This window comes from Magnolia sinica, chromosome 11 (genome assembly GCF_029962835.1).
Source record: "Magnolia sinica isolate HGM2019 chromosome 11, MsV1, whole genome shotgun sequence".
Classification (NCBI taxonomy): Eukaryota; Viridiplantae; Streptophyta; class Magnoliopsida; order Magnoliales; family Magnoliaceae; genus Magnolia; species Magnolia sinica.
Window position 1 is genome coordinate 59,898,192 of NC_080583.1, and position 23,782 is coordinate 59,921,973.

At 42.3% G+C, this 23,782-nt stretch overlaps 1 protein-coding gene across 1 annotated transcript; it reads right to left on the reverse strand.

The window, feature by feature from the left end:
- Window positions 1-4,336: 4,336 nt before the first annotated feature.
- On the reverse strand, window positions 4,337-15,728 carry LOC131219208 (probable inactive receptor kinase At5g67200). Its single transcript, XM_058214224.1, has 2 exons — window positions 14,001-15,728; window positions 4,337-5,755 (listed from the first exon to the last, which is right to left on the reverse strand). Exons 1-2 carry the CDS (start codon window positions 15,388-15,390, stop codon window positions 5,196-5,198), a joined length of 1,950 nt encoding a protein of 649 aa, XP_058070207.1. The 5' UTR covers window positions 15,391-15,728; the 3' UTR covers window positions 4,337-5,195.
- Window positions 15,729-23,782: the final 8,054 nt, after the last annotated feature.

Genomic DNA, 23,782 nt, shown 5'->3' on the forward strand with positions numbered 1-23,782 from the left:
AGAAGTGATTTTGAAAATGAAGATGATCTTCAAATTGCATATGATGCCTTCTATAGAGAAAGTTGTAAGATTGCAGTCAAACTGAAAATTCAAAAAGAAAATTGTGTGAAATTACAATTAGAACTTGAAAAGATTGTTTTAGAAAAATCTTATTTTTCCGATTGTTTTGAAAAGAAGTTAGATTTAAGTTTAAAATTCTCTAAATTGCGCTATATTAAATTTGAAAATGAGATGTTAAAACTTTAAGTCTCCTCTCTTCAGAGTTCAAAGGACACTTGGAAATATATCAAAGGTGATCAGAAACTTGAAAAACTATTAACCTCATCTCGGGGATGTGGTAACAAATCTAGATTGGGTTATATTAAAAATAACTCATTGAAATCTAAGGATTCTATACCTACTTTTGTAAAAAGAGAGTCCTCGAACTCTAAAGCAAAAACTCTAAAAGAGTCAAATTGTAAAAAGAATGACTTCAAAAATTCAAAACTCTTTCAAGCCTCTAATATATATTAAAAAAAAAAAAAAAAAAATTTGTGCCAACTACCACAAATATCAAAGGAATAATAAAAGAAATCCTTCTTTAGCTGATAAAATTGTGGACTTGCTCAAAGGCTATTGAAATCCAACTCAGGTAAGAATGGAGTAAACAGAAACAGGAGAAATCCTAACTCTCAAGCACCGCGAAAGGTAAGAGACCCTCCTAAACCTATAACTGTAATGAAATGGGTTCCAAAAGTTTAGTGTCTTGTTATCCACACAACTTTCAAAGAAAATAGTTATTCAAGATAGTATATGGATAGTGGTTGTTCTAGACATATGACATGTGATAAAGCTATACTATCAAACATCAACCAAATCGATAGCGGCTCAGTTACATTCAGAAATGGAAGCAACTGCAAGATTATTGGCAAAGATAATGTACAACTTCCCAACTTATCTCTCTTCGAAAATGTTTTATATGTTGAAGTACTAAAACATAATTTATTGAGCATATCTCAAATCTGTGATAATAAACATCTTGGTCATCTGTAGGCGATCACAGTCCAAACTGGGGTGATGGAAAGAGCATGAAAAATAAAGAATGCCTGCCAAATTTTAATGCATTTGGATGGTCTAAACCGATGTTACAAATGGTGGAAGTTAGAGAAATAAATATAGCAAAATCGTAAATACTTAATGTCATTAACCTATACCCTTAAATTAGATCCGTTTGATGTGAAATTTTGTACCATGCCTATAAAACATAAATTAACCATACACGTCGAATTTTATCCCTTAGATCATTGTAAAAGTGGCATAATTGACAAATCAGTACCTTAACCATTGATTTTAGTGTCCAACGAGTGAGGAAAGCTAGTAGGTATTCGTAGCAGGATATTTTCCTTCATATGAATGACTTAGATTGCCCATCACAAAATGTCAGATCCCAGGCTTTTTCTTAGGCGCGAAGTTATCCTTTGAGGTTTATCAACTCTTTATAAATTTAGAGCTCTCCCACGCAAAGCCACCACTAAATCTGGTTTGAACATGCTTTTTATAACTAATCCAAGTGGTTTATATATTCTTGGGAGAATTTCGACTCTTTCTAACAAGGTTAGGAGTCGAGAAGTGTGAGGTAAATATGGCATCTCCATCATTTTTCCCGGAACCAAGACACACCGCGTGGAAGTTTCCTTTAAGAAAACCACCAACCAAAACCTATTGGACCTTCGATTTTCAAAGTCTACAAGCTTCTATGCATCCATCCAAACCGTCCATAACAATCGCCTCAAAGAAAGGTATGAACGGAATCTGCCATTGAAGCACTCATTGTCTTCTTCGATTTAACCTCGATCGTGTGATTTTAAATTCCCTTGATTTGGAGAGAAAAAACGGTGACTAGGTGGACCCCATAGATACCAGTGAAACTTCCTAACACGTTAGCCAGATCCATCTTAAGGGAAGCCATCTTAACATCAACCAAAACTGTCGCCACACTCATTCGCACGCAACGTAACCCAACGCTACATGACTACGTAGAGGCTTATCTAGAGATGTAAGAGGATATAAAATCCCTCTTTACCATTGTTAGGGAACATCCATAGCAAGAGAGAGAGAGAGAGAGAGAGAGAGTTGATGCATGAGTCATCTCGACTCAGTTGGGTTCAGTCGGGTAGGTGTTTTGGTTTGTCCAGATCTACTTGTTGACCTTCCAAAAAAGGGGAGAAAGAGAAGAAGAAGAAGAAGAAGAAAAGAGATCGAGTGTTGCTTGGGCGTCAATCAGCGACTTACCAAGTCATTGATATAGGTCCAACCAAGTCCAACATTTTTCGGTAATAATGGTCATCAATTGATGCATGGCCTCTGTCTGACTAGCCATGTATCTGTTAACATTCTCAATTTGATTACAAAACTGCTCAGCCTGGGTATGCACCAACTTCGCCTGAGCTCTCCTATATTCTTGAACATATTGGATACTCAGTTGCACATCTCAAAGTGCCACCGTTATCTCTTCAGGAGAGACAATCCGAGAAGTCGATGCCCCTTCCTGATTTCTAGTGTCGAGTATCAGACTACAATTCAAATTTACCATTTCGAGGGCCGCTCGAACTAGCACGTCCTTAGTTGGAGGTAGTGTGGTCAGTGTGGATGGCTCAACCCCAGCAATTAAATTACTCACTCTATTTATATTCCCAATTGGCAATATCATGCCAATAAACTAAAGACAATGTCCCACCGGGCGTGCCAAAAGCTGTTGTGGTTCGATTTACAATTTTGGTCGAGTGATAAATGCAAGCATGCCATAATTAAATATATGGCTCAATTCAAACCAAACAATTATGACCCTAAGCTCCAAGATAGGCATATACATAATATGTGACTAAGATCGACTAAGATCAATCGCATATTTAGCCACTTACATAGTATGTTAAAATGATCAGGCAATAATCAGAGAACTTTTCGATATAGATAATGGGTTACACCTTTGTCTTCTATACGAAAGGACTTTTCGATATAAATAAAAGAACAACAAGAAAGGAATTCTTGCAATCAGTCGTAGAAAACAACTTCAAAACACCTTCCTAGATGGAGAACTTTACAAGATACTTGAACTAAATTCAGTGTATGAGCGTGAACTTGAATTACAACTAAAGTTTAATAGCTACTTGATCACTGTTACAAATTCCACTAATGAATTTAAATAGCAAATAAAAGCAAAATATTATACTACGGAATGTAAATAACCGACAAAAGTAAAAGTTTTAACTAAGAAATGTAAATGACAAATAATTGAAAGGTAGATTTGATTTGATTTGGTTTGTATGAGATAATTTGCCTCGTTAAATTCCTTTATTTGTTATTTATAGCATTAACTCAGCCATTTAGATGCTTCCCATGCTTCCCATGTTCTGTTGATTGCTACAACCTGCTTCTAAACTTGCCATCTGATTTCCCATGCTCCTTGGCCATCTAGCTGCGGGAATAGGAGACAATAGGAAGGAACAGAATCATTACCCAAAAGCCCCACATACATACTGCTTATTTATCACTAATGGAAGTTAACATCCTGAATCATTACCCAAACGCCCCACATAATTATTGCCTATTGATCAACCATGGAAGTACATACAGCAGCACGAATAGCATCGATTGCAAAGAAATCGACCTACAGTAACCAAATGCCAAGGAGCATATGAAATCTCTTCATCTGTGACAGTGGAAGTAATAGATGGGGAATCATCCTCCCATACCGCGGCATGAACTATAAAAGAAATGGATTGGGACAAGGAAAAAACAAAAAGAGGAAACATCCATGAACAAGCACTGAACTAGAGGAAACCCTAGACATCCATAATAGGGTGAAAACCCTCTCCTCTCCCTGGAAATACCAAACTAATCAGTCTGTTTCAGTTCTTGGATCTCATTTCTCTTCTTCACCTTTCGTTTACAGGCTCTGATAAGCTAGGATTGTCCCCTTGCAGAGTTTTTTAGGACCACAGTGGGGGTGCACAGAACAACAATCTGGACCACTGAACATGCATGGGCCTTGTTTGTTCAATATGAAAACCCAGGTACACTCACGTATATCCTCAGGTCATATTTCTCAGTGGTGTGGCAAATGCGCTGCGCAGACAGAAATCAAAATTTTAAATAGGGCAGGCCGAACAGGTCTGGCCCAATCAGTTCAAATAAAGGGCCCAAATCAACTGAGGCCTGGCCCATTATCCACCCTTCTTCCAGCATAAAACCTCCTCCATTTTTATAGTAGTCTACGATGGGAATAAGCACACCCTGAACAGATTTATAAATGAAAAGGAAAAACGAAATGCATCAAAGACAGACAACACAGAATGCATTTGAGGGAATTGTGGAATTATATCATGTTTTCCTCACTAAAACCTGCAGCCTAACTAACTGCCCTCTGTAGCTGGCATATATAGTCACAACTTCCACATAGTTGGATTGTCATCCTTAGATTCCTACATAAATTTCACCTACAACTGATTCCATAATTCGGTACATTAAAACAAGCAATAACAACTCGCAGCGCCACAAGCCTTCAATAGCGATGATGACTTGTGGCTTGTGGCCCCACATGAATGTCAATAAAAATCTATCCACACCTTTGGATTATGTACCTCAAGAGAAAAATATCACTGATGGTGAGTTTTTAAGCACATGAATATAACCCATCTAATTTGGACAATTGGCCATTTTCTTTTAGATATCCATTTCATGGCCACCAATCAAATGGCTAGGATTGCATCATCAGTGCCATTTTCAAGCTCTGCTCCATCCAAGGGTCTAACAAACAATGGATGGGCACACAGGTTATCCGTGAGGAATAGTGTGATCCTTGAGCTTAGGATAGCCACGGTTTGTGCAAGTGGACCCACGGTTTGTTGATCCAGACCACTGATCCCTTCAGGCCCTAAGATGGATAGTGCCCCAAAAATTTTTGAAGGACAGTCCAAACATAAAATTGTGGCATGCAGGTAAGATGATTAAGAACAACAGCGGAAGACCAATTTTCAATTGAAACTGGCCCAGCTTTTAGGGGCTAGGATCTTTCAATCCAAGAGATCGGGACCAGCAGACCATGGATCATGTGAACATGGGACCACTTGTACACACTGAAAATCGAATATAATGCATATCTTCTGCTCAAGGATCATATAAATTCTTCCATCTGGCAGTTGCCCCGATAGACTCAACTAGCAAAGCTCGGTGGAATTCATTTCGTTGTCGCCCATTTCCGTCTCCTTAACCACCTGAATCATCTTCAAAACCTGCCACATGCTTGGCCTTTGTTCCGGCGATGACTGGATGCAGGCTGTCCCAATGTCAATAAGCATTGCCAGCCGGTCGTCTTCACTCTCTTCCTCTTCCCTAACTGATCGGACCCAACTCGTCAAATCTGCTGCCACTAAGAAGGGCTGATGCAGTGGAGGCCTGCCAGTGAGGAGCTCCAGAAGGAGGACACCAAAACTGTAGACATCTGATTTTGGTGTGGCTGGCTGATTTGACTTCCTGATTTCAGGAGCCCTGTATCCTGAGTCAGCATTGTCGAGGGATGATGATTCAGCAAGGGCCAGGAGGCAGTAGTCAGCTATGCAGGCTTCAAATTCAACACCGAGGAGAATGTTGGAGGACTTGAGGTTGCTGTGGACGAGCCGAGAGGCCTGGTGGATGTAGGCAAGGCCCTGGGCAACGTCCTCAGCTATCTTGAGGCACGATGTCCAGTGAAGAGGTTTTGCCCTTGTTGATCTTGAACCTGGTTGTCCACAAAAACAATTCCATTCATGATAGTTGATCGATAATATTTAGCAGATGTATGATGTATCCCAACTCATGTTGGAGTAACGAGTCAGGAATAACTCAAGACTTCTGGGATCCAAATCTCACTTTGAGATCTGGCTGCAAGAAATCAGGTTTTGCCCAAAATGTGCATGTTGACTGGATAAGCTTAGTAAGTAAATGAGGAGAACTTTGATACTACATGGATGATATGCAGATGGTATCAAAACCCGAGAACTTTGATATTCCGTGGATGATATGAAGATGGTATCAAAACCCACACACATGGCATACATGCAACTTTAAGTTAGAATGTTCAAACCACAGGTCCCAATGTAGATCAGTTGTAAACTGCATCGCTTTGATCAGAGTTTTAACTGGCTGTTTGGTGCACAGTTACAAGTTTCAACAGACTGTTTGATGGATAGTTATGAGTTTTAACTGGCTGTTTGGTGAATATTTAATGGATGGTCATATTTTCAAAATATGAGGTAATGAACAATTTGAATCAACCAGCAAATGGCCATTAATTAGAGATTAGGATGGTTCATTAATTCATTTGGATGAAAACCTATCTACAGTGTGTCCCTCAATTTGGATGCTTTTACTGCATCCCATGCATAAAATTCATGTATGCCTGTGTATCAAACATCACACTGCCAGAGTATCAAATGAATTCCCAAGTAAAATGTCCATTGTAGTAAGAAGAGAGCCAGTCTGATTAACTACCAAAGGAAGCTGCTTCAATTGGCTGAAGGGGAGGATCCATGTTGGTGATGGAACTAATGAACATCACTGTTACAGAGGGATCTTCCTCGGGCACTGTGCTATCTTCCCGAGCAGGACTGTACTAAGAATGAATGGAGAATAACTTGAGAATGAGGACCATACACCTAAAAGATGAGATGAAGTTTTCTGTGTAACTTTTGGGGTAGATCAGATTATGATGTAGAGCAGGTCGGGGACAGTTTCATGGCCAAGATGGATCAGAAAAGGCCCGGTCGACAACAGAAGTGATCCAGACCATCGGACCTTAGATCGGGCGTATCTCGCAATCCAGAATGAGTTATCTGACGTAAAATATATGATTTTGGGGTAGAACGAGCTACTTTAGCCAACCAACCCAGCAACGCTAGGTTACGCAGCCCAGAATTGCAAAAAAACCCTTGATTGACGGTCGTTTTCCTGTTTTAATTTCGTTTTTACTATAAATAGTAAGTTTTAGTTTGATTATAACTCTTCATCCGTTGGGCTTTAGGAGTTGCGCCCAACGTGAAAAGAGCTTAGAATAATTAGGAGAACGGTTTGGTGAAGCCAAATAGGACACTTACTATTTTTGGCCGAAAACCTTGCGCACTAGTAGACATCACGACCGTCTATAAATAGTAAGTTTACTATTTATAGTAAGTCGTGGATTCTAGGAGTTTGAGTTGTAGTTTGATTATGATTTCTTTCCCATTGCTTGATACCCTTATTTAAAGGGTTGTGAACTCGATTTTAATCATTCATCAATCAATTTCGAATTTATTAGAATTTATTTCTATTTTCTGCTTTCTTTCCTCATGGATTCGAGAAGTCTCTGTGAGGAGTCCAGAGAAGTTCCGTGGATTCGGAATAGTTATCCTCTTGAGGAAGACGGTGCTCGACCTCACGTCCTCCCCTGCGTCAGTTTGGTATCAAAGCGAGGTTTCTTCTCGGATTGATGGCTTCTAACGACGGGTCGGGCAACAATCCCATGGGCGGTGCTCTAAGAAATTTACCTTTAACGGCGACAGCTTTCGAAGTAGCGTAACGAGAGAATCAGCAAGCCATGCAAGGGCTGCAGGCTTCCATCGACCGCATAGCGGATCTCTTGGCGGAAAACCTAAGGCAACTTCGTGTTCCTGGTGGCAATCCTCCACCCCTAATTAATCGCCCTGATCGCAGGATAGTACCGACAGTGCATCCAAGGGTCATTCCTGAGGAAGGGGGCTCCAGTGAGGAGGAAATCGACGACATACTCTTCCAACACCCCAGACATGGCGGCGATCGAGTAGATCGAACGGATCGAGAATTCAAGATGAGGGTTGATATTCCTAGCTTCAATGGCCAATTACACATTGAGGATTTCCTCGATTGGCTTTCTGAAGTTGAGCGATTTTTTGACTATATGGACATCCCTGAAGTAAAGAAGGTCAAGCTTGTGGCCTACAAGTTGAAAGGAGGAGCTTCAGCGTGGTGGGAACAACTGCAACTCGCGCGAACCAGGCAGACGAAAGCACCAATCCGCACCTGGCAGCGGATGAAGCAGCTACTACGTGCCCGATTCCTCCCTAGCGATTACGATCAGGTATTATTCCAACAATACCAAAATTGTCGACAGGGTAGTCGGTCGGTGAGAGAATACGCAGAAGAATTTTACCGCCTGGCGGCGCGTAACGATTTGGTCGAGACTGAATCGCAGCAAGTCGCCCGATTCAACGGTGGATTGCGTATGGCTATCCAGGATCGGGTCCAGATGCAGTCCGTCTGGACGATGAATGATGCGATCAAGTTGGCTACTCGTGCAGAAGTGCAACTTGAACGTCCTAACACACGGACCTATCCTACTGCAAGGATTCCTGTGGCAGGTCTGCCCCAGGGAACTGCACAGCCTAAGGGGAAGGAGCCCATAGGAGCACGCACTCAACCTCCTACGTTTGAGAACCGAGATCAGGGAAGTGGGCAAGCTAGACCCCAAAGGGGCGTATCGACTGCTGCTGGTCCAAGTAGAATCCCGAACCCCTATGCTCGGCCAAGGCCCGATAACTGCTATCGTTGTGGCCAACCGGGCCACCTATCAAATACTTGTCCCCAGCGAAAAGTGGCAAACCTCGCCATCAATGATGGTAGTGCTGATAACGCTTATGAAGATCCAGATATTGAAGAACAGGAGCATACCACCGAGGACGAGGCAGATGATTCAGGTTGGATTCAACAAGATCACGGCGAGTCACTTGTCGTGAGGCGACTATTAATGCGCCAAGAAAAGAAGTGCATCCATAGCGGCATAACATCTTCCGCACTAGGTGTACGGTGAATCGAAAGGTTTGTGACGTGATCATTGACAGTGGGAGCAGCGAGAACATCGTCTCCAAGGTCATGGTGGAAAATTTGCAATTGAAAACGGAGCGTCATCCTTCTTCATATACAATCGGTTGGATCAAGAAGGTCAGCGAAACAAAGGTAACTGAACGGTGCACCATATCCTTTTCAATTGGTAAACATTATAAGATGAAGTAGTATGCGATGTGGTCGACATGGAAGCATGTCACATACTACTTGGTCGGCCCTGGCAATCTGACTGTGATGCTACTCATAAAGGGCGAGATAATATATATATCTTCGTCAAGGATGGCCGGAAGACCATATTAGCCCCTATGGATCCAGAGGGACCACCTGAAACTTCTAAAGTGGAGGGCCATTTTCTCTTAACCATACGGGACTTCGTGGAAGAATCAAAGGAAACAGGACAGACTTATGCATTAATTGTAAAAGGGGAAGAACTCGAGCCTACCAACATCCTTGAAAGACTAAGGCCCCTACTACATAAATTCAAGGAAATCTGGCCCGATGAGCTTCCAGATGGGTTACCCCCCATGCGGGATATCCAACACCATATCGACTTTGTCCCTGGGTCCAGTTTACCGAATCGTCCCCATTATCGAATGAGTCTGAATGTGTGCGAGATTCTGCAGGGACAAGCAGAGGAGTTAATCCGTGAGGGTCTTATAAGAGAGAGCATGAGTCCATGCGCTGTACCAGCTCTATTAACTCCAAAGAAAGATAGGAGTTGGCGCATGTGTGTTGACAATGAGCCATCAACAAAATCACCATAAAATACAGTTTCCTATACCACGGTTGGACGATATCTTTGGACATGCTAGAGGGTGCAAAAATATTCTCTAAATTGGACTAAGGAGCGGCTACCATCGATTCGAATACGGTCGGGTGATGAGTGGAAAACATGACCTTTAAAACCAAGGAAGGATTATACGAATAGATGGTCATGCCCTTCGGGCTTTCGAATGCGCCTAGCACATTTATGAGATTGATGAACCAAGTTCAAACCTTTCATTGGGCGGTTCGTTGTGGTTTACTTCGATGATATTTTGATATATAGTCAAGACGAAACCACCCATATGGAATACCTCAAGAAGGTCCTTCAAGTGCTCACTAAAAATAAAGTGTACCTCAATTTAAAAAGTGCAACTTCATGACTGATAGCCTATTGTTTGGGTTTTGTCGTCACATCCACGGGCATTCGGTGGATGAGGAAAAGGTGAAGGCAATCGGAGAATGGCCAGTTCCTACAAATATTCACGAAGTGCGAAGTTTTCATGGGATGGCGACATTCTATCGTCGGTTCGTAAAAATTTTATACCATTGTGTCACCAATCACAGTTGCATGAAGAAAGGGCGATTTCGGTGGGACGGCCGACAGAGCTTTGCAAATCAAGTGCACTATCCACGACCCCGTTCTTGTACTTCCCAACATTGACAAACTATTTCAAGTCGAATGTGATGCCGCATATGTCGGAATTGGAGGAATTTTATCTCAAGAAGGTAGGCCGGTAGCCTTCTACAGTGAGAAACTTAGTTATGCACATAAGAAGAGGTCTACATATGAGATCAAGTTATACGCGGTGGTCTAGGCACTGCGACATTGGCGACATTATTTGATTCAAAGGGAATTCATACTTTACACGGACCATCAAGCTCTCAAATTTATTAATAGTCAAGCTAACATTAACCGTGTGCATGTTAAATGGATATCATTTTTTCAGGAATTCACGTTCATAGTAAAATACAAGTCAGGGCAACAGAACAAAGTAGTTGATGCGCTGAGTCGCTGTGCAACTTTGTTAGTCACTATGAGCAATGAGGTTGTCGGGTTCGAGCACCTCAAAGACAAATATGCCGATGACGACGACTTCAAGGACGCATGGGTTAGGTGCCAAGAAGGTCGCCCCGGCGACTTACATATGCAAGATGGGTTCATTTTCAAGAAAAATCGGCTGTGCATCCCGAATAGTTTGCTAAGGGAACAGATAATCTAAGAGCTACATGGAGGTGGCCTTAGTGGACACCTTGGGCTAGACAAAACACGAGCTCTTGTGGAAGAACGGTATTACTGGCCGCAATCGGTACGTGATGTGGGAAAGGTAGTCTAACGTTGTTATATTTGTCAGACCTCTAAGGGACAATCTCATAATACAGGCCTCTACACTTTGTTACCCGTGCCTGACGGCCTTTGAGAGAATTTATCTATGGACTTCGTGCTTGGTCTCCCACGAACACAACATGGCATGGATTCGGTGTTCATGGTAGTAGATTGTTTCTCCAAGATGGCGCACTTTATTCTATGCAAGAAGACTCTCGATGCAACATACGTGGCAAATCTATTCTTCAGAGAAATTGTGCGACTACACAAAGTTCCCAAGACTATTACTTCTGACCATGACACGAAGTTCATAAGCCACTTTTGGCGGACTTTGTGGACTCGATTCGATACACGACTTCAGTTCAGCAGCGCCTACCACCCACAGACTGACGGTCAAACTGAGGTTGTGAATCGCACGTTGGGAAACCTCCTTCGATGTATTTCAGGAGAAAAACCGAAGCAGTGGGATTTGGCTTTGTCTCAAGCGGAGTTTGCATTCAACAACATGGTGAACCGCTCGACAGGAAAATCTCCGTTCCAAGTTATTTATGGACGAGTCCCTCGCCACACACTAGACTTGGTCCCTCTACCCAAGCTCCCAGGCATGAGCATTGCAGCGGAACATATGGCTGACAAGATCATGGGCATTCATGCGGAAGTACAAACCAAGTTACATGCCTCGAACGAAAAATACAAGGAGCAAGCCGACAAGCATCGGCGACAAAAAGTGTTCGAGGTGGGTGACCAAGTAATGGTCCATCTGCGCAAAGAACGATTTCCGACCGAAACGTACAACAAGTTGAAGAATAAAAAGATTGGACCGGTACCAATCATCCGAAAGATCAATGACAACGCTTATGTTGTTGATCTTCCAGATGACATGGCGATCTCACGGACTTTCAACGTCGCGGACTTGTTCGAGTATCATGAACCAGCGTAGGATGAGAACTCGAGGACGAGTTCTTTTGAAGTGGAGGGGACTGATGTAGAGCGGGTCGCGGACAGTTTCATGGCCAAGATGGATCAGAAAAGGCCCGGTCGACGACAGAAGTGATCCGGACCATCGGACCTTAGATCGGGCGTATCTCGCAATCCGGAATGAGTTAGCTGACGTAAAATATATGATTTTAGGGTAGAACGAGCTACTTTAGCCAACCAACCTAGCTACGCAGGGTTGCGCCGCCCGAAATTGCGAAAAATCCCTTGATTGACGGTTGTTTCCCTGTTTTAATTCCGTTTTTACTATAAATAGTAAGTTTTAGTTTGATTATAACTCTTCATCCGTTGGGCTTTAAGAGTTGCGCCCAACGTGAAAAGAGCTTAGAATAATTAGGGGAACGGTTTGGTGAAGCCAAATAGGACACTTACTATTTTTGGCCGAAAACCTTGCGCACTAGTAGACATCACGACCGTCTATAAATAGTAAGTTTACTATTTATAGTAAGTCGCGGATTCTAGGAGTTTGAGTTGTAGTTTGATTATGATTTCTTTCCCATTACTTGATACCCTTATTTAAAGGGTTGTGAACTCGATTTTAATCATTCATCAATCAATTTCGAATTTATTAGAATTTATTTCTATTTTCGGCTTTCTTTCCTCGTGGATTCGAGAATAACTTGAGAATGAGGACCATACACCTAAAAGATGAGATGAAGTTTTCTGTGTAACTTTTGGGGTAGATCAGATTATCCGACCATTATTTAGGCAGTCTGACAATAGACAGCCTGGATTCTGTCTGCATGTGATGCATGTACACATTTCAGCCATGAACAGTGTGTAATCTATATCCATTGTTGGAAAAATACAAAAATATGCATTTTCATAGTTCTGCAGCTTGTTAGGTATAGAAAAGGAACGATATGCATTATGAAGCATTTGCAGTTGACCAATGCTAATTTCCATACCTCTTCAGGCCCCAAACCAAAATGCACCCCGCACATAACAAGTTGCACATGCGAGTGGTATCTGGGATGTCCATCAGACAGTATTGTAAGTGTATATGCCCTATCCTAAGAATCACACTTGATGACACTAGACCAGGAAAATCTTGAAGGTGAAGCAATCATTTTCCAACTATACATTTCTTCAAACATGTGTAGCCCACACTGGCTGGAATTTTCAGCTAAGGTGCATTTCATTGTGGGGACCACCCTATGAAGAATGCAGGTCCCACAAAATTTGCCCCTTTGGCATGTCATGCATGTACTCTTGTTTGGCATGTACTCGTGTTTGGTGCTTCAACTAGGGGGGTCTGGGTCAGCACTTGTCTTTGTAGTTTTAGTTCAAGATCCAAATCAATTGCTCAGGGCAGGTTTGCGTCTGCCAGAGGTGCTATCGAATTGGATCGGACTAACCTTTCCTTTTCCTTTCAAGTAGGGTAGATGAAAGGAAACCGATGAGAAGAGGACACCTGTGCAAGGATTTTCCTCTAAAGCCCCAATATTTGGAGAAATCATGTGTCCAACCTTTTACGGATTCGAACTTAGGATGAAATAATGCAAAAATTCAGGATTCTCCCCAGCTCTAAACAGGCCCTTAGTTATGCAAACATGTATAGCAGGAAAGGGAAAGATAGTGGAAAGAAGGAAACCATTTCAAAGAAGATTCATCTAATATGGTGGCAGTGTATGACCATCCATATGGATGCAATAACCACTATATACATGGCATGTGTCCATCAATCCCAAGCATCCAGATCATGGGCCGCATTGTGGATCATCATCATCAGGCATCAGCTAAGCCTCATCCCAACTAATTGTGAATCATCAGTACCTGCAAATATGCCCACTAATACGAGACTAGGATTAGCTGCTCAATTTCGGATTTCTACAGCTCATCTACAGTTCGGCCGACAATTTGGACGGCTGGGATTGATGTAGATCTATGCCACATCTATGGCAATTGTGTGAATATGCTGAAGCATATACTCACACAATCCTGCCCAGCATCATGAGTCAAAACAGACCAATGCAGAAAGCAAAGTCAAACCAGTGCAAGCAAGGGACTCTGAAAATTGCCAACTCAAGTTCTGAGTCAGTACCATGTATGAGAGAGAAGAGGCTGCCGTTGGGTTCATAATCGTAGATGAGGAGCCTCTCTTCCTTGGCCTGAAAAAACGCCCTCAGTGGCACTAAATTGGGGTGTCGAAGGTTGCCAACTGCTTCCATGTGCCGATCAAATGCCTCCTTGCTCATCGCCCCTGCCTTGCTCGCGTCCAGACGCTTCACGCTAACGATCAGCTGGTTATCTAAGACGGCCTTGTATGTGGTGGCAATCGTTCCGCGGCCCAGCATTTCAGCTGATGCCCTCATCAGCTGCTCCAGTGTGTAAACCTGCGGTTCCCCTGCGCAGAACACTAAGCTCCCACTCTTCCCTACCTGCAACCCCTGCATCTTCTTGCTAACATTCACCTCCGACATTACAACGGAGGCTGCAGACGCATTGTCATCTGCATGTGACGATGCGGCAGAAAAAGCTGCCGCTGGCATCGCCCGCGCCGAAATCTTCCACCGTTGAAGCTTCTTTATCAAGAGTGACAGGACTACAAAAAGCCCAATTAGAAGGAGAATTCCAGCCACAAATCCTAGGATTATTACAGCAGCTCTCTTGTGCTTCTTCGGAGCCGACGTAGGTGGCAGAACAAGCCCCTGTAACAGACCGTTCTGCGGCAGCGTCGGTGGAGGCGCTGGCGCGATCGTTGAGCTGAAGAAGGATAACTCGGAGCGGCATTGATTGTGGACGATCGCTCCGCAGAGCCCCGGGTTTCCGGAAAACGCAGATGCGCCGAAGCTGGACAGCAGGATGGTGGCAGGCACAGCCCCAGAGAGGTTATTAAAGGAGACGTTGAAGATCTTAAGATAAGACTGGTTGAGAGGGGGCACCGTGCCGTTAAACCGGTTGGAATCGAGGCGGAGATAGTAGAGACGGGAGAGGGAGGCGAGCTGCACAGGGATAGGGCCAGTGAGATTGTTGTAGGAGAGATCGATGGTGAGGATCCGGTGGAGCGAGAAGATGGATGGAGGGAATATGCCGGAGAAGACGTTGTGGTCGAGGAAGAGGGACTTGAGGTTGTAGAGTCCGGAGAGGTTAGGAATGGTGCCGGAGAGGGAATTGTTCTGGAGGCTAAGGACCCTCAGCTGGTCGAGACGGGAGAGGGTGTTTGGGGCGAAGGTTCCTCTCAGGGGCAAACCTTCGAACACGAGACGGACAACTCTGCCGACGGAGCATCTGACGCCTGGCCATTGGCAGTGGCTGTAAGCGTTCTTGAGTGGGAAGTGGAGCTTGTTGTCTTTGTCAGCTAAAGCTTTGAAGGACAAAAGGGCGAGAGCGTCGGGAGCAGCTGATGGTGAAGAGGACGAAGAGAGGGGAAGTGAAAAAAGGAAGGTAAGTGAGAGGAAAGAGAGGAATGCAAGGGTATGTATCTCATGCATTGTTGGAAATAAGGAAGGAACGAAGGAAGAAACGATGCAGACTGCTCTTTCTTCCTGTCAATCTCGTATTCTCACGTTCTCATCGCCGTTAAGGAATATCAGAGAGAGAGAGAGAGATACAGACAGAGAAACAGAGAAGGGTAGTGGGGTAAGCAGGACTGGCATTACAAGACAAGGCAGTGGTGCAGAGCAGCTGGCGATCTGCAGGTATTGCGTCACGTGAAGCTGTGAAGTGGCGCGCCTTGTGAGAGAGAGGAGATGGGCGAAAAAGGTCCTGAGCTGGAGACTGGAGAGAAGATTTTGTCCTCTTTTCTTTTCATTGGAAGGCCCATGCGCCCAGATGATCTGAACCGTCTACCCGGTGGGTTTTTTCAAATGGTCGGGGTTTCTTACGATATCGCACCGACGGGCAGACGCAGTTTGGGTGGATCCTTTACCATGGGGGCCACCGTGATGTATGGACCTTACATCCACACTGGCCATCTATTTTGAAAGCTCATTTTAGGTTATGATTCCTAAAATACATCAAATCCAAATCTTGTGGACCATCTACAGGAAACAATAGTGATTAAATCCTCACCATTAAAAACCTTACGAGGGCCATCAAAATGTTTATTTTTCATGTGATACGTGCAGGAGATTCTAGGTAGGCGTTGTAGCAGCAGAGCGTGGAGTAGAGTTGAGCAGTGAGGACTCCAGTGTTGCTGATTTCTCTCTCTTTTCCTTTTATTATCATGTATGTCCTTTTGGAACTTTTGGATGATTGTAAAAGTTCAAATTTTTAGTGGATTTTGTGATGTGTGCCTTTGTTATTTTCAGATGTACTTGTTGTGATCTTGGGTATGCTCACATTGGAAGTGATTATATTGTTATGAAAATCCTCATTGTAGGATCCCAGGATTGGAACCTACCTCAGGAGCCGAGAATGGGGTACTACGGAGGCTGTTGCGGCCAGAATCGGCCATCGGGTTCCTTGTGAGTCCGGTTACCGAGTCTGGGGCGTGACAGGAGTTAACCTGTTGGTAATGTCACGGAGCTCTAAATGAAGAGGCCACACAAATATCAGCTTGATCCAAATCTTTTGTGACCCGCGAAAAGTTTTAAATAGCCGATTACCACTGTTTCCTGTATTATAGTCCACCTTAGATTTGGATCCGATTCATCTTTATGACCGTGACCTAAAACTAGCTTTTCAAAACGGATAGACGGCGTGGATATAAGATACACACATCACATTGAGCTCCACGGTAAGGGATCCCACCCATTTGGGTAGATCGAGGATCCGCGGGAAACCGCGCCCCGAACGGGCTGCCTTATCCTTTGTAAAATGCTTTCGCGCCTCAACCTAGGTACACCACAGTTAGGGTTGAAAGTTGGGCGGGCTCAACCTAGCCGACTCGTGACCGACCCAACAATGGGTTGGGCTTGGGCAGGATGTATAGGGTTTGGTCTCGAGCTTGGGCCATACAAATGCCAACCCAATAAAACTTGTGTTGGGCTTGGGTTAAGGTCTCGGGTTACCCGAACCCGATCAATATATAAGTTCTTTATAAATTATTTATAATTGAGTGCGAATCGTATATGTTGAAGGCACAAAAAATTCCAATGCCGTCAAGTTTCATTATTGATCCATGTCATTTCTGATGACTGAAGCTAACAAGATACACTAGATTTCTCTCCCAAATAGATTGCTTGATACACAATATGACTTTTAAAGGAGTAGTTGTCTTATATTTTAGCTTGTTTGTTTAGAAAAAATGTTTTTTATGATAAATAACTATATATATAATTAATATGATTGTAGGTATAAAAAATAAAACTTGTATTGAAAATATAATAAACTAATGTAATAAAGAAAATATTAGCATATATCTACCCGACCAAACCCGCCTGGGTTGAGAATTCCCATCTTGAGCTTGGGTTGAGTTGTGTTAGGGTTGAGGTATAGGAACCTTGAGTTGGGTCAGGATTGAGTATCAACCCAACCCAACCCAACCCAACGGACTTTTAGCCCTAACCACAACCTTGGTTTAGGAGGAAACTACTTTAATGTGCTCGTCAAATCCACGCCATCCATCAGGTACACCACCTCTTATTTGGCCTTTTTTCTCAGAAACAGCGTGATTGAAAACTCAGGTGGACCACCTCAAAATATTAAATCTACAGTCTTTAAGTTCCCATTGTATGTCCCATCTGAGTTTGGAAATACGGTAATTTCCGGATAATTCTTTTGTCTCGACCAGGCACATTAGATAAATGTACTAGATGGCATCGTCTTACTAAAAATTAACGGCGGATAGCCCATTTCCAATTTTTTATTTTTTTTTATTTTTAGGATGTGGCCTACGTGGAGCTGTAAAGTGAAAATGAAACAGCGTGCAAGGGATGGGTGGAATTCATAAGAGGGGTCTTCCCAATTTTTCTTCCCAGGACGTGGAAGATGTGGATGGCATGATTTAAAGAGTTCTAAGGTGTAAATGAAGAGTGTACTTAGACGGATGGGACGGATCTCACGAAAGTTCTACTTCGTGTTCAGCAGTCAGCACGGACGAGCGTGACTCTTTTCCATCGTTGGGGGCACAGCTACAGTACTGTGCTAACCAATGTTGTACGGACATAATCATCTACAACACATGTGACACGTAGGACAACTAATCTCCGTAAATCTTATTATAAGAAAAATTGAACTCACCAAACATACGAGACACATACAGAAAACCATTGTACTAGACTCTGTATATTTGCCAATGTATCTATTACTAGAGAAATTGAGTTGAACAAGAAAATTTAATGACTGAGTTGGATGTCAATCAAACTTATTATTAAAATTTACTAACTTACCCCTTGAACATCAACCTGGACCTCAGATTTTGAATTGGACCTAGGATACCGCAAATTGGACCTTAGATATTGACCTTGGTCTCAACCTCATAATAGAAAGATATGGAGAAAATCTCACAACATGTTAAAATATGATTGATCGAACGAGGTTCTAGTCAAATATTATGTCAATCAAGATAAAATCGGAGATATTTTTGAGCATAGATTCTGACTCCAATATAGCTCCCTCTAAAGTATGTAGGGTATTAAGCAAATTCATTCAAATACACAAATGTCTAATAAATATATCATCCCGCTCTAAGGAAGAGTTATGCACAAAAACCCCAACTCCAGTTATATCTACCCCAAATTCAGCAACATAACTTTGGCATCCAATGGATCCCGGCCACCCCCAACGCCCTCATTATCCATTGACTTTCCATTAAGTGCGGGCGTTCATGTTTTAGGAGTGAAGTCACGGGTTCAATCAAATCGAAGTAATAAGGGATCCCACTAGGATTTACATGTAAATTCACTCCATTCATCGTGTACACCCCTCCTAGCTTTAGCTTCACTCGGCAGGAAGGCTTTAGCAGGCGATCAGCCTAGGTCATCGCCAAATTGATTACAACGTGGTGGACCCGTGAACCTTGAGTGCTGTAGACGATTCCCTCACACCCCAGAGAGAATGAGTGGATTCGGTCCGTATTGCATTGATTGGCCGTCAGATTCTTTCCTTCAAGACCTAGACTCTTTTCACAAGGTTGAGTAAAAGTTTCTTTTAAAAAATGGCTGTGCTTCTTCCACTGGACACATGAAATTGTTGTAGAGTGATCCAGACCGCCCAAATCTCTGAAGCAATTGTGGATGGTATGTAATCCAAAATTCATATGGAGAAATAATATCAATCATCTAATTTCACCATCAATTTGGACCATTAAATATTTTGAGTCAACCATTGATTTGATAGTTGGTTTTTGGTTGGTTAGGAATTTTCAATTAGGGTTATTTTAGAAATATCCTCCACCCATTAAGTGACCCTTCATTTGGGTGGTTTTGATATCTGTACATGAGTATCACGCTTGGGAAAATGAATTGCCATCCACTTTCAAATCAGTGGTGAACTCATACAGGAGCCTTATCGGTTTACTTTTCAAAGGCTGCTCGACTAGGAACAGTTTTTCCATCCTTCAGTGCTTTGGATCGGAAAGCGTAGAAATGTCTAATCCAATACACGACACGTCATTAGGATGTCGTAAATCCAGACCCTCCATTTAGGGGGTCCCATCAGGGATCGGTCTTAGGTTAAAATCACATATAATATACTATCCTAGCCATGCGAAACGTGTGGGATCAAAGCAACGATGAAATTGAAAACAGTCTGTACCCAAATCTAAACAGTAGACTCGTCGATGTGATCATCTGTCTGGTTTAATTTCCAACGAAGGACGGCGTACTGGATATGACCCTAACGTACGGATGAACTTGATGAGGTCGATCATGGTCTACTGAAAGCAACAAAATAGATATAAATTCTAATAAATTTAAATTTTAATTGATTAATTGAGTTTACAACTCTTTAAATAGGAATACCAAACAATATGAGAAAAATCAAAAGCAAACTATAACTAAAATTCTCTAAATTTTGTAACTTACTATAAATAGTAAATTTATTTTTATAGTAAGTGTCCTACGTGGCTTAACCACGTTATTCTCCTAATTATTCTAAGCATTTTTTACGTTGGATGCAACTCCTAAAGCCCAATGAATAAGGAGTTATAATCAAACTAAAACTTACTATTTATAGTAAAAACAGAACTAAATATGAAATTCGGTCGTCGATATGATAGAATCTCGCAAATTCGACATGGGTAACCGAGTTGGTTGGCTAAAGTAGTTCGTCCTACCCCAAAATCATAGATGGTACGTCGAGTAATTCATTCCGATTTGTGAGATATGCTTATTTTAAGGTTCTGACGGTCTTGATGACTTCTGCTTCTGATCGAGCCTTCTCTGGTCAATCTTGGACATGCAAGTGTCCGCAACCCGCTCTATATCATCCCCTCCACTTCAAAAGAACTCATCCTCGAGTTCTCATGCTGCTTCAGTTCATGATACTCGGTCTAGTGTGCCGTAACGATATCCGGATCAAAAGTTATGATCAATTTACAGTCCACCTTCTTTTGGTCCAACCATGCTAGGAATGTATCTGTGACATGTTCTACATCAGACCCATCCACTTGGAAAAAACTCATCCTCGAGTTACTCAAGGGACTTGGTTCATGATTCTGAGATAACTTTTGATACCGATGTTTATTAGCCATTTTCTTGTACTTGACATTAGGCTCTTGAGTTGACATAATACACATACTCATGCTCTCAAGGACTTGTCTAGTATGAATTAGTTCATTCATTTCTGCCTTCAAGATCTCACATTCCTTCTGATAATGTGGGCAATTAGGCAGACTTATCCCCGTGATAAGATTAATGCGGTTGTGTATATCTCGTATGTGAGGTAATTTATTAGGGAGTTCATCAAGCACAATCGCTTTGAACTCCTGCAACACTGGTTTCAAATTTCCTGGAGTGATCACAAGCTTCATATATTCTTTCTTTTCAACTAATGCATATATATCTCTTGTTTCCTTAGATTGTTTAACAAAATCATGTTCAGATGTGAGAGATTGTTCCTTAACTTTAGAAGTCGTGGGTTAGTTATTCGCTCTCATAGGGAGAAGGCTAATCTTTCTACCATCTTTAGTAAATATAAATACATTATCCTGACCTCTATGTGTAGCAATAACATCAATATTATTTTTCCATGGTCGACCAAGTAACATATAACAAACTTTCATATCGACTACGTCACAAAGTACTTGATCCTTGTAATTTTTACCAATTGAAAACGAGACAGTATATTATTTAGTTACATCTGTTTTGTTAACTTTATTGATCCATCCAATCATGTACGGAGATGTATGCTTTTCTGTTTTCAATTGCAACTTTTCTACTATTATTTTCAACGCGAGATTCTCACTGCTCCTGACATCGATGGTTAGATTACAAACTTTTTGGCTTACAGTGCACCTCGTTCGAAAGATGATGTCTTACTGTAATTCTATTTCTTCCTTTGGCATGTATAATGGCTCCTCATAATCGAAGTTGCAGTCTGTGATTTACCATTATCTGATGGTGGTTTGCAGAAATCAGAGTTATGTCGTACATCGACCACGGGCGGTCGAGCATCGCTTCGAGCTTGGGGTAGAATTAGCGCATTCGCAATACGGTTGAGGGTTGCCTGCAGCCCTTGCATGGTCAACTGACTGTCCCGGCGGAAAGTTTACATTCTTTTTGAAAGATAACGAATCCCTAGATCACCATCCATAGGATTTTTGTTCATACCTTCGTTGTTTGTCATCAACTCGAGAGGAATCCTCGCTCTAATACTAATTAACACAGGTATGAACGTGATGAGGTCGATCACTGTCTTCCTCAAGAATAACTACTCCTAATTTACAGAGCTTCTCTGGACTCCTCACAGAGACTTCTCGAATCCACGAGGAAAGAAAGCAAGAAAATAGAAATAAATTCTAATAAATTCAAATTTTAATTTATTGATTGAAATAAACGAATTCACAACCCTTTAAATAGAGATACCAAGCAATATGAGTGAAATCAAAAGTAAACTATAATTAAAACTCCCTCAAATTCGTAACTTACTATAAATAGTAAATTTACTTTTATCGTAAGTGTCCTATGTGGCTTAACCATGTTATTCTCCTAAATATTCTAAGCACTTTTCATGTTGGACACAACTCCTGAAGCCCAAACAGATGAAGAGTTATAATCAAAATAAAACTTATTATCTATAGTAAAAACGGAACTAAACATGGAATTCGGCCGTCGATATAATAGAATCTCACAAATTCGGCGTGGGTAACCTGGCATAGCCGGGTTGGTTGGGCAAATTAGTTCGTCGTACCCCAAAATTATATATGGTACATCAAGTAACTCATTCTGGTTTGTGAGATATGTCTGTTTTAAGGTTCTGACGGTTTTGATGACTTCTGCTTCTGATCGGACCTTCTCTGGTCTATCTTGGACATTAAAGTGTCCGCGACCGGCTCTGCATCAGGCCTAGTAAGTGGGCGGTCTGGATTCACTATTTTACTTACAAAGTGGTACATATTGGGTGACAGTTGCGCCTTTCTGATCAGGACGGTCAAACAGAGGGACACGGCATAGGGTTGTCAACAGTTGGGCCTAGGTAGGTCTTGGCCTGGATTTTGAACTATTTCGTACTGTGACGTCAGGCGAGCCATATTTAAAATTCTTTTTTTTTAAAGCCCCGAGCCTTATCTAAGACACCCCTATTGAGATATAAACACGCAAAACATGTTTATTTAGGACCTGTTTGGCCGGGCGAATCCCATGGGATTAGGAGGGATGGGATGGATTTTAAGGGCCCGTTTGGCCGGGCGGATTGGAAGGGATTGGATGTTATTGGAAGGGATTGGAAGTTAAATCACGGGATTGGCCGGGACTGGGTGATCTAATCCCGGGATATAGCAATCCCATGGATCTTAAGACAATCCACCGACAACACCATCATTACCTTTAAATCCCATCCAATCCACCCTAATCCGTTCAAATTTGCCTGGGACATGTTTGGTTCGCGGGATTGGAAGGGATGGGAAGGTTTAATCCCGGGATTGGCCGGGCTTGCCAAACAGACTCGATATAGCAATCCCGGGATATAGCAATCCCATGGATCTTAAGACAATCCACTGACAACACCATCATTACCTCGAAATCCATGCCATCCACCCTAATACCATTCAATCCCTTCCAATCCACCCGGCCAAACGGGCCCTAAGGTGATGATGGTGGTGTCAATGGATTGGTTTAAGATCCATGGGATTGCTATATCCCGGGACAAGTTCACTGGGTCTGTTTGGCACGCCCGCATATCCTGAGATTTTACCTTCCAACCCATACAACCAAGGGATGGGATCAATTTTAAGGTAATGATGGTAATGTCAGTGGATTGTTTTAAGATCCATGGGATTGCTTATATCCTGGGACAAGTTCACCGGGTCTGTTTGGCTTGTCATGCATATCCCAGGATATCGCAATCCCATCCCTCCTAATACAGATCGGTCCAGCCAAACAGGCCCTAAAAGTTGTTGTGTATAGGACCGAGCCATGTCCTACAGAGTAACTCAGCTGTGATAATGACATTCACCCATTGAAATCTTCCTTAGACCCATGGTGATGTCTATTTGTCATCCAAACATTGATAAAGGGAAAACACAAATATAAGCTTGATATATATTTTCTATGGCCTCTGAGAAATTATCAATGATATACACTTAATTCACAACATTTCTAAACGGTGTATTCTCTTGAGCTTTGGATGCTTCAATTTCGGTTCTACCCTAAAATTAGCTAACAAGATGGAGGGATAGTAAGTATAAGACACATAGGTCACAGTGCACCCCATATGGTTTACTTAGTATACCCCACAACATGCAATCCGCTTCCCCATCCAACCAATTTTCACCATTTCAGG

Coding starts and splice junctions, on each gene's coding strand:
- LOC131219208 (XM_058214224.1), bottom strand. CDS start 15,390: ATGCATGAGATACATACCCTTGCATTCCTCTCTTTCCTCTCACTTACC. Junction 5,756..14,000: donor CCTCTTCTCTCTCATACATG/GTACTGACTCAG, acceptor GTGGACAACCAG/GTTCAAGATCAACAAGGGCA.